Here is a 12,374-nt window from a genome sequence, read left to right as displayed (position 1 = left end):
CCATTTCTTGAATACATCACATTTTTTGATCTTTTTGTCCACTGATGGAGATGTGGGCTGTTCCATCTCTTGGTCATTGTTAATAATGATGCTCTAGACACTGATGCTGAGTTTTGTGTGAAGGTACATTTCCACTTTCCTGGAGGTACCTAGACAGGAATTGCTGGGTCATGTGGTTGTCCTGGTTAATATTTTAAGGCACGGCCACACTGTTTCCACAGAGACTAAGTATACATTTTATCTCAGAATGTGGTTTTTAAGTAATAAAAACCATTCTCAACAAAGCCTGGCCCACAAGACTTATGCTTCCATTCCATGGGTATTTATGGAGAACATACTGTGTGTATTTTTTAAAAAACATGGCAGTGGAATGCATCACAATTCTCATCACACATATAGAACACAATTTTTCATATCTCTGTATATAAAGTATGTTCACACCAATTCATGTCTTCATTCATGTACTTTGGATAATAATGTCCATCACATTCCACTGACATTGCTACCCCCCTGCTCCTCCCTTCCCCTCCCACCCCTCTGCCCTATCTAGAGAAAAACTTTTGAAGGCTAGAGTGAGGTCCTCGATCAGTGAGATCCTAATGGCTTGATAGTGGGAACAGGAGGGTAAGAAATGATCCATTGTAATGGCCTTATGGGATGGGGTTAGCTAGAAGCCCAAATAAGTGGTTGTGGGAAGAGAGAGCTGAACCTTAGAGGGGGAGATGGGATATCCTCATAAGGCCGTGTGGGCTTTACTGTGGTACAGTAAAGGAAGGGACTGCAGAGAAGGAAGGTCAAGCACATACTGGAGGAGGAGTGACAGTGACAATGATAGGTGGAGAGGTCTTGGGCCAAAGATTGTCCAAAAAGGTGGGGGCCATCTCTAAATCCCCGAGGAAGGACTGGCCATGCAAAGTGAGTAGATATCTGGGTATCTGGGTCAGTCCAGGTAAAAGCAAAGAATCTTGGTGTAAGAGAATGGAGGAGGAGACATCCTCAATCTCTAGGACAGAAAAGTGTGTGGTGGAGTCGGGGACGGAGGACCAGTGAGTGCATGGATGTGGAACCATGGGGTGTAAAGGACCACTGCTGCGTTGACTACACGGAGGTCTTGGACCAGATGGAAGGTGCCTGAGGACTTTTTGATGGTGAGAATGGGTGTGTTATGAGGGAAGTCTGCAGGACACAATAGGTCTTTGGCTAGGAGGTCAGAAATGATTGTCTGAGTCCCCTAAGGCTGTTTAGAGGTAGTGAGTATTGGGATTGGGATGGAAAGAGAGATGGGGTTTTGAGTGTGATGTGGATGGGATCTTGGTGTGTGGCTACAGAGGGGTTGTATATGTCCCATGCCTGGAGATTGACCAAGCACCAGGGCAAGGGTACTGATAAAGGGGTAGTTGTAGGTGATAGAAGAAAGAAGAGTGGGAATGAGGATGAGTCTGGGAGAGAGGCCCACATGGGAAAATGATGAGCCGAATTTACTCAGGAGATCTCTGCCTAGCAAGGAAGTGGGGCATTGGGGAATAATGAGGAAAGAGTGGGAGAAAGGGATCTCATGAATGGAACATGTAAGAAGAGGGGTTCTTAGTGGTTGATATAGTTTGCCTTCCACCCCAACAATGGAGGTTGTGGAGGTAGAGGTGGGTCCCCCAAATTGGACAAGTATTGAGAATGTAGCCCAGGTAACCAAAACGAAAGAGATAGGCCTACCTGTTACCACAATGGTTACCTTGAGTTCCAGCCTTGTGATGGTGGTCATTGGGTGCTGGGATCCTGGGCACCGTCAGTCATTTATAGCTAGTCCCAGAAGGTCTGCCTGCAGTGTGGTGGGCTGGATGACCTCCCGCCTCACTGGGCAAGAGGGCAATGAACAGCCCAATGGCCTGTCTGGTGGCATTTAGGACAGGGACCAGGAGGAGGCGAGGATTAGGGCAGGATCCAACCCAATGACCCAACTGACCACACTTGTAGCCTGCTCCAGGAGATCTTCTGAGGGTTGCAAGGGTAGTGATTGGAGTGGCAGGTTGTTGAAATGCTTTGGCTACCATTTGATATTGAGCCTGAGAGGCCTTTTCATCTCTACCAGTGCACACCTCGAAGGCCACCTCAAGCACGGGAGCCTGTGGGGTGAGGGGACCTCGCTCCAACCTTTTAAGTTTAGCTTCAAAATGTCAGGGAAGCTTTGGGAGAAAAAGTAGGTCATGAGTGAGTTTTGACCACCAGGTGACTCAGGATCTAAACTGTGTATTGGAGTAGGGCCTGAGTCAGGCGGTTTAGAAAGGAAGGGGGTTTTCAATTCACTCTAGGATGAAGACAAGGAGGTGCTTCTGGATGCCAAGCTGATGCCAGTGGTCCCTGGGCAGCCAAATTCCAGAACCCTGGAACGCAGCAACCCCACAGAGGTCCAGACCCCAGGGCACTGCTGGCCGCCATGCTGCTCTAGGGAAGTTTAGAAGCCATGTCTAAGAGCCAAGGCTTCAGGTCCTCTCTGAGGATGTTGATTGGGGTGTGCTGGCACCAGGAGGGACACGTGGCAGTCGTGTTACTCTCCTGGCCATCAGGAGGCTCTGAGACCAAGTTCACGCTGGCAGCTTCAGGATGGAGCTGCAGAAGCTGGCAAGGTTACTCTGGGCATGTAGGTGATCTCCTGGGTGCTGAGATAGGAGCTGCAGTCGAGTTGGTCACGGGATTTGGAGTGGGAACTGCTGCTGCTGAGCTCTGTGGTGGGGGCCTGGAGGCTGGATGGAAGAGCCAGCTTCCTTGAGGGCCCTCCGTGAGGACAGCTTCCACCTGGCCCCTGACTGCAGTCTAGGATTAGGCACAGTGCCAGGTGCCCAGTCAGTCCCCTGGGTAGCCCTGGCCCTTTGAGGGGTTGTTTATTATCATATGTGTCATGGAGGAGGAAACTGAAGCACAGAGAGGTGAGGTGACTTTCCCCAGTCGTGGGCTTCCCAGCACTGGGTTTGGGTGTTAGATCCAGCCTGCCCACACTCAGTCTGAGGCTTCTCTGGCCCACCTGGATCCCGGCTCTACTTCCTCCAGCACTTGACCATGATCCTCATGACACCCATGATCCTCAGTCTTCTGGGTGTCACCACATGTTGTGGATGCAGGCTTCAGCTCTTCCGACTGTATAGTTCATGGGTGAGGTCTGTATAGTTCATGGTGAGGCCACTAGGAGATGCACTTAGGCCTCCACAGAACCTGGAAGCTGGTGTTCCAGCCATCACCAGGCTCCAGGTGCAATTCTGAGCCTGGGCTCCAGATTCAGATACTCCAGAGCTGGTTCTGGGGACATCCCACCCTCACTGTCCACAGCCTCACCTCTGGGCTTCACTGAGCTATACTGAGGCCCGGAGGCAGGCACTAAAGTGCTCCTCTGGCAGCGTGCCATGCTGTTGCAGGCCCTCTGCAGCAGCTTGATCAGGAAATCTCTTCAAATTCCTGGGCCTGAGGGTACCAATGGGTGAGCAGGATTCAGTGCAAATACCTCCCTCACTGATTTCCAATGCAGTCATCATAGAGATGATGGGCAGTGCACTGGGCACTCAGAAGTCAAGTTTGATGCATACAGTATTACTGCATCTTTCAGTACAGGTGACTGGTAAACTGCAACCAAATGGATGGGACTCATAACGAGAAAAATCTCTTGGTACTCTGTGGAGTATTGTGCAGATTTACACTGCCTAATAAATCTGAAAGATAATGAAACGCTGGGGTCTGTTTTTCTCTTTCCCACTAAAAGGATATCCTAGACCTCTTATTGAGCTCTTTGGGTGCTGAGGACAATACCTGATCTTTCTGGGAATTTCACTTGGTATTTTTACTGGCCGGCCACAAATTGGTATCATTTAAGTGGGATACAATACAAAAGGCTTCCGGGAATTTGAGTAGCTGTGGTTACTCACTGTTTTGGGGGCACTCTACACCCCTCACTGCCACTTTGAGTTACAAGTCTCCATGATTGAGGGTTTTATTGATGAGAACGTCTGGTGAAGGGAGGCAGCCTCCTCCTGGATGTGCCCTTGGTGGGTGCCACTCATTGCCTGCCTGGCATGGATATCAGTTGGAAAAGCACCTTTCAGCTTGCTGCAGAGCTCTCTTCAAATTGGAACGTCTGAGTTTTGAAAGCCTTTGAAACACCACCATGAGATTCCTATTATTAGGTGGCTCAACTCAGATTCTGTGATTGTCAATGTGAAAAATAAAATGGTACACTCAAGAATGCAGCTGGCCTGTCCTCATAAGCTTCATGCCACCAAAAAATGGCATCTCTATGCTGAAACATCCCCCTCCCATTTGAGCAGTATTAGTGATTTTGTTTCACACTGGGGCCTTCTGGGTAGTTGAGACAGCATGAACATCTCCCTTCAAACACTGATTCTTGTGATCAATTCAGAACTACTTCAAAAATGTTGTGGAGAGTAATAAGCACAAATTTATTAGAAAGGATAGGAAAGGGGGAAGAAGCCACTCTCAAGGGAATATGACTTCTCTGAGAGCTGTTTTTAATTTTTTAGTGCGATTGATAGAAAGTCACAATTACACTTGTGACTCACAATTTGTTTGTGTTGGACATTGTTTGCTGCCTTAGAGAGCAGAAAAATTAAATAAAATTTAAAGTAATGGTTATTATATATTATATAATTTAAATTCATAAAATAAATACACAAATGATTAATAAAGTGATATGATCAAAGTTAATATGAGACATGGTTCAATGCAAATATCTTTCTGGATAGTCTAAATATTGCTATTCAGCAGAACATTAAAACAGCTGCTGTTTGAAGATCTGGATTCAAAGTACAGAACCTCAAATAAAAAGAAAATAGGCATGGTAGGGCATAACTGAAATACCCCGAATTCCAAGTTAGAGGCCAGCCTAGGCAACTTAGAAAGCCCTTATCTCAAAAGAAAAAAAAAAAAAAAAAAGTGAAAGGACTGTGGGTGTCAGTTGCTCAGTGATAAGTGTCCCTGGGCTAAAATCCTACTAGGGGGAGTAAAGAAAACGTCGCCAAGAACTTGCCATTCCGTTCTCATTCATCCTTGGTTGGATGCAATCTACTGTCACTCAGAGCGTTGGCTCAATGGGCTCCGTTTCAGGGGGCGGGCACTGAAGTTCTGTCCAATCAGAGGCGTGACATTGAGATCTGTCCAGCGCAGAGCCCGTGAGGAGGAGGCGGGTTTCTGCCATCCTGGGCGGCTGCTGTACCGATCTGTCTTTACGTTCGCTCCGCTGTGCTCCTGCTGTCCGGGTCACTGTACTACGGAGGCGCTGGGAACCCACAGGAGAGCGCTGCGCTCCCGACCACCGGGAAATGGTGAGTTAGCGCGGCGCGTCTGGAGCCCGGGCCCGCTGCGTGGAACTGGCAGGACTGGCGCGGCGGGAACCTGAGACGGTGGGTGGGACACCCCGTCCTCTCCAGTCTGCAGCCCCGAGTCCTCCTCGGGGCAGCGCCGCCCTCAGCCGCCCTGGCCGTCCTAGCGGAGCGCAGGTCCGCCGCGGCGGGGACCCAGTCCCCTCTCGGGTCACTGTGTGGTCGCCTCAGCCCTAACTGAAGCCCTGTCTGGGCAGCAGCCAGCCAGCAGCCCGGCCTCGCCCCAGCTGTGCGGTGAGACCAGGGACCATCCTCAGGAAGGGTCCAGCTCTGTGCGTTGTGTCCCTGCGTGAGAATAGCTGGGGTCTGCGGGGACCTCAGCTCCCCTACCTCCTGGGCCTTCCGAATTTGCTGGAAGCAGCATGTCCAACCCAGAGGAGCCTGTCCTGCAGCCTGGCTCTTTATAAATGCCTAAGTTATAGATAAACCCCTAGGTTTCTAGCTCCCTGTCCGCATTGCAATGCCGAATTCTCCTCTCCAGGTTGTGAACTATTTGTCTCCCATGAGCACTCTACCGCTGAGCCACAACCCCAGCCCCCAATTTCTTTAAATATGTACCCAGAATTCTTGTTACTGGATCATATGGTAGTTCTATTTTTTTTTTTTAGTTTTTTGAAGAATCTTATTTTATTTATACACACACACACACACACACACACACACACACACAATGAAATTTATATTCTAACCAACATTCTACAAGAGTTTTCTTTTTTCCATATGACTGTACTCTGGAGAACTTGTTGTCTTGCAACTTTTTGATAGTAACCATTTTAATAGCTTAGTTCAGGCTGCAGGGGGTTTGCTATTTGATTGGTGCATTATTAAGTCCCTGATACAAGTTAGATTCCAGTGCTTCCACCACCTGTGGCCAAACTTGTGGTACTGGTGAAGGGCGATGGGGAATTAGGAAAGATTCACACATACAGATTATGAAGATAAATAGTTTGAATCATGTGGAGCACTCCTTTCTGATGGAGAAGCAGACCTAAAGAGTTACACCAGCAATCTTTATTTATATATGTCTCCTTATCAGGTTAAGGAGTATGCAAGCATTATTCTTTGTACTAAGGAAAGTTTCAAAATTAGAAACATCTGCAGCTTTTCTACAGTTTCAATGTGAAATGTTAGGAGCTTTGTGTAGCGCTCAAGGAGGTCCATTGTTTGAAGTTACTGAGCAGCAGAGCTGGTGAAACATTGTGGTTGTCTGGCAGGAGAATTTCTGTATTCCTGGGAGCTATGTTCCTGAGATCAAGGTCAAAGCTGATAAGACTTGCACAGAGCCTCCTTGGGCAGGGCTTTACCATAGCAGCAAGGCATCCTGTGCCTTTGCACAGAAACAATCCCAGGCAGCATATGCACCACAGCCATGAGGTCATCAGAGACCCCCAATGGCAGTCACTGCTCTCCGCAATCTAGCCTGTCAAGTTGCCACTGGAAGAGTGTGCTGTGGCTTTTTCTGAGATCTGTACTTTTGACCCCTTTTCTTCTCTAGTGGTGGGGATTGTGCCCAAGGAAGTACTTGCCCTTCAATATAAAACCACTTGTTTGTGATCTGTGGAGATTTGCACATACTCAGTTACCTTTGTTTGCAGAACTCAGGAGGCTGGGATGGAGACCCAGGAAGAAAGGTGTTGAAGTTGAGGCTCTCAGTGCATGGGCAGACTCCTTCTAGGAAGAGGTGAAGTGGGGGAGAGAGCTCAGGAAGCACCAAACTCCCACTTAGGCTAACAGTGGTGGCCTTTATTTTCCTCTTTAAATTCATGATTCTGGCTAGATAGGAGTTCATTCATCTGCAGCAGCAGTTGGCAGAGAGAGCTGGCAGACCCAGAGCCCTTCTAGGGATAAACTGATACCTATGAGATTTAACCCATTATCTTCCCTGGCCCCAGTTGATGAAGCCAATGGAAGTACTTGCATGTCCATAAAAAATCACTTTTTCCTGTGGTCTTGATACTTGTGTGTTTGTAGTCCCCTCCTCTCTCAGCAGTAGATAAATTAAAATGCGAACCACAGAAGACTTTAGAGTTAGGATATGTAGAGTCCCAATCTTCCTCTCCTAGGTCTCTCAATTTACTTGTGGCATGACTTTGTCTAAGAACTTGAAACATGAGTAGATATTTATTCAGTGTATCTATATATGAAGGGAGAGTCAGGAGTCTCCTATTCTGACGAATTTCCAACATTATCCTCCATTAACATCTGCCTTTTATTGTGGTGCTGGGGTTTGAACCCAGACCTTGCATATTCTGTATGCACCCTCTACCAGTGAGCTGTGCTGCCAGTCCCTGCACCTACCTTTAGATTGGGCTGACCATGCATTGAAGTCTAATGTAATTCTTAATATGCTTGGGTTTACTTTGGCCTTCCTGTTGGTTTTGACAATAGAAAATTCACCTTCATGTGGCTTCACCTATGGATTTTGTGTGTTATGAATCCTTAGTTATTATTAATGTAATATTACAGTTTCATAATATATGTTAGTGGCAGGTAATGATAGCTACTTGTTTTGCTCTTACAAATCAGGGTTTTTTGGCTAATTTTGTATATACTTTACAGATGAGTTGTAGGGTGTTTTGTTTTGCCCCTTCATTCAATAAAAGGAAAGCATCCTGAAATTTTGATGGAAAATGTTACAAATTAACTGGGAGGAAAATCATTGTCTTTGGAAGGATGAGTTTTATCATTGTACACATGGTGTGTGTAATTGAGTCTTTTATTTGCTTCTGTACATTTTAATTTTCTGGTAAATTCTACATATTTCCTTTGAAAAGCATGCATACACATGAAGTATCACAGGGTTGAAATGGCTCTCTAATACTAATCTGATGTTTTCTATGGTTAAACTGAGTGTAATATGACAAAAGATGTGAGTGGGCCCTAGAAACCATTGTTTTCCCACTTTTTTATTTGTGTCTTCTTGAATGTACACCCTCTTTCCCCCCCTTTGGATTTCAGTTGTTTGGACCAATATTGCTGTGTCCTCATGTGTTTTCATGGTTCACACATGCAGTGATTTCTACAAATCTGTGCTGATGGTGTATCGTGTATCTTCATAGATTTCCATAAATATAGAACAACAGCTTACATTTCATCTTTCATTCATTATAATTCATTTTTTCCATATATTTTCAGTATTGTTTAATTTTATCTATCTGATGTTATTTTATTTTACATTTCTCTAATTTCCTAAGATTTGGATTGTTTTCATGATTATTGGCTGTTGAGTTATCTTCTGTGTAAATTGCTCAAGCCTGCTTTTTTTGGTGTCCCTGAATTTTCCTTTGCTATTAAAAAGTTTTGGTTATATGTGAGGGAATTATTTTCTTCCACTGTGTCACTTCTCTTTTTACCTTTTAATGTTAGCATTTGATGAATAAAATTTTTGTTTTAATGTTGCCCAATTTTTTTATTTTTTTAACATGTTGTTTAGTATAACTTTGAAAAGAACTCCTTTTTTTGTGGTTCTTAGAATTGAAACCAAAGGAACCCTCCCACTGAGCTACATTCTGGCCATATTTGAAATTTTATTTTAAGATAGGGTCTCACTAAGTTGCCCAGGCTGGCATAGAAATTTCCATTCTCCTGCCTTAGCTTTCTAGGAAGTTAGTATTGCAGGTGTGTACCACCATGTCCACCCTGTAACTAACTCCCTTTTTATAATAATTTGTGAATGTTTTATGGTTTGCTTTTATCTTTAATTATGTATTACCTCTGACAATGATTTATGATGTGATACTATAACAGCACTTATGGTTCACCCAGATATCCCATTTTCCCAGCAGCTTTCTTTGGAATAGATGCAATTTTTCTATTTTCCTCCAGTGCAAACTTTTGTCATTTATCATTGTCTAAATAGCAGGTGTCTTTTTAAAAGTTCTGTCTTTGTATCAACAGATCTATTTATTCATTTTATTGTGAGGTGTACATAACTACTGTGACTTTATAGCATATGACCATGTGTGGCCTAGTGATTTTTTGGTTGGTGATGGACCGCATGTACAGTGACAGTTATCACAGCCTAGGTGTGTCATAGTGAACCATCAAGGTATCAGTGCTCTGGTGATGACCGCAAAATGAAGAATCACTTTACAGAGATTTACAGCATTATCATCTACACATGGTGTAACTGAGTCTTTTATTATATTTAATTTTAATTTTTTAAATAAATTATATGTATTTCCCTTTGTTTTAGTTGTAGATGGACATAGTACCTTTATTCATTTATTTTTGTGTGATGATTGAACCTAGAGACTTACATGTGTTAGGCAAGCACTACACCATGAGCCACAACCCCAGCCCTACATTTTCCTTTTAAAGTATGCATACACATAATTTACAGAGATTTACAGCTTTTCCCTGAATGTATATCCAACATTAAGTTAGGCATGTATATGTATATTCTAATTTATTTATAATGTTTCCTTCTAAAATATAACCAGAGTTTTTTCTATCTTATTTTTCTTTTAGTAGCATGAACATTTGACATGCTAATACTGTGGAAATGTTCATTTTCAATATCTTTAAATTTTACTCTTTTCCCTAGGACTATCTTTCTATACTCCTAAAATTTGCTTTCTCCAAACTATTGAGATTGATGATTAACTAATGAATTCTTAGGCTCTTTATTAGTTCAACTATTGAACAATGTGTTTTCTTTTTTTACTTCAGCTTTAGATACATCCCATTTTTATAGCTTTATTGTGGGGATATAGCTCAGTTGGTAGAGTACTTGCCTCACATGTACAAGGTCCTGGGTTCAATCCTTGGCACTGCCAGAAAACAAAACAAAACAAAACAATATATATATATATATATATATATATATATATATATATATATATATTGTTTTGTTTTGTTTTGTTTATATATATATATATATATTCATATATGAATATATATATATATATATATATATATATATATATATATATATATTCATTCTCCATCCATGAAACTAGCACCACAGTCAACATAGTTAATATAGCCATTACACTAATGTGCTCCCTGGTCCTCTTTTTTTTTTAATATATTTTTTTTTAAAGAGAGAGAGAGAATTTTTTTTTTTAATATTTATTTTTTAGTTTTCGGCAGACACAACATCTTTGTTTGTATGTGATGCTGAGGATTGAACCCGGGCTGCATGCATGCCAGGCGAGCGTGCTACCGCTTGAGCCACATCCCCAGTGTCCCCCCCCACCCAGGTCCTCTTTTATAATCCTTTTTTTCTGCTCTTCTCCACCACATTTAAAAATTAATTTGATCTTATTGGGCAAAGCCAAAAATAGGATTAGTTTCAAAATTCTATACATCAATGAATTATCACGAATGGGACACCTCATATAGCTACTGTCCTCCTCAATAATCTGAACTTTGCTGGGCATGATGGTACAGACCTGGAATCCCTAGATTCACCTAGAGTCAGGCATTATTGTGTTCAACTCAGCAGTGCCCCCTCCCTGAGTTTGTCAATTTGGAAAAAAATTAAAAATGTTCACTAATTTCAAGCTCAGAATTTCTTAAAGTTACAGGTTGTTTGTTTGTTTTGGGTACTGAAGGAGCTTAACCACTGAAGCCCATTCCTAGCCCTTTTTTGTTTTCTTTAGAGACAGGATCCTTCTGAGTTGCTTAGGGCCTCACTAAGTTGCTGAGGCTGGCCTGCAACTTGTGATCCTCCTGCCTCAGCCTCCCAAGCCACTGGGATTACAGGTATGCACCATGGGCTCATCCAAGCTATGTATTTTATCAATAGAATTTGAAAGGCACAAAAATAATTCCTAAGAGGCAAGATTTAGGTGGGTTTCAGCCAGCATACAAACAAACAAACCAAAACAAAGAAACAAAACGAAACAAAAAGCAAAGAAATTGTATGCTAGGCCAGCTTTTGAGCCCATAAAATGATATTATTCAGGGCCCAATTCTTTCTAAGGAGCCTCCCCTGCTGCTGTCACATCTGCCCCCATCAAGCATAGAAGGGTCTTTTACATTGAGAGCTTCAGAGCACTGGGAAACGGGGGACTCAAGTGCAGTTGTGTTTCTAATGTTGTTGGAATGGAGACTTTAATGGAGACTTTAATTTAACTTTAAATTATACCCCTTTCTGAGGGTATAATTTTTAGTGAGGCTTTTTGTACACTGTCATCTGTGTCAAATTCAGATTTAGGTCGCAAGTAACTTTATTTTAAAGAAGCATTGACAGACTGGGAAAGCAGACATCTATCTCCATGTTGACTAGAGAAGCACTTGTTTTCTGTCCTTGTCCCACTGCTGATCCCATAATAGGACAAGGATTTGAGAAAATGAAAAAAATAGTTTTCTTGCTGTGCTAGTGAAGGAGATACCAAGAGGACTTCTGTCTCAGAGGCTGGGATTCTAACTTCCCTGGGGAACAATGGGCCTTTGGTGATAAGGCTGAGCTCTAGCTGTGCCCTGACAGGAGTTTTCATTTACTTGTATCCTATACAGATAGCCATTTCTTTAATCTCCTGGTGCCAGCCTTGAAGTCTTGATTTTTTCATTTCTATGTGCAAGAGCTGAAGGAGAGATAATTAGCCAAGGACAGGAAGAAGGTTAATCTTCCTCCTCCCATGGTTAGGAAGAGGGAGAGGGAGAAAAGGAAGGCAGGGGGAGTAAGTTTTAAAATAAGTCACAGTGGCAGAGTACTGAGGGTTATTTTCATTTTCCCCACAGTTAATTTTTATGGAAAAATGGGTGACTACATCTCTAAGCTGCTTCCTGTGCAACCTGGGTGATGCCTGTTGTTGTAATGTTTTCTTTTGGATTTTTACTAGAATGGACAGAGAGGCAATTCCAGCCTTGGTGATGACCTGGAAGAAGCACACTCTTGTAGAGAAGTTTCTTTGATTGTTCTACATGGTATTTTAACTAGATTTTGTTGGGGGTGGAATTGCTTTTGACATATTTTCCCCTCTGCCACCATGATAAAAGGAATGGTCCCTAAAATATTGTTTCTTTGTGGGCTCAGTTTAATCTTGC

The 12,374-nt window shown here is 43.2% G+C and overlaps 1 protein-coding gene across 1 annotated transcript in view; it reads left to right on the top strand.

Moving 5' to 3' along the window:
- Positions 1-5,168: 5,168 nt before the first annotated feature.
- The window catches only part of LOC143380099 (uncharacterized), a 30,884-nt gene continuing 23,678 nt past the window's right edge, over positions 5,169-12,374 (top strand). Inside the window, exon 1 of the mRNA XM_077105162.1 lies at positions 5,169-5,321. Within this exon, the coding sequence (XP_076961277.1) occupies positions 5,319-5,321 (3 nt within the window). The 5' untranslated portion in view covers positions 5,169-5,318. The remainder of the gene's footprint in view (positions 5,322-12,374) is intronic.

This window comes from Callospermophilus lateralis, chromosome 14, assembly GCF_048772815.1.
Source record: "Callospermophilus lateralis isolate mCalLat2 chromosome 14, mCalLat2.hap1, whole genome shotgun sequence".
NCBI lineage: Eukaryota > Metazoa > Chordata > Mammalia > Rodentia > Sciuridae > Callospermophilus > Callospermophilus lateralis.
This window is presented reverse-complemented; position numbering and strand designations above follow the sequence as displayed.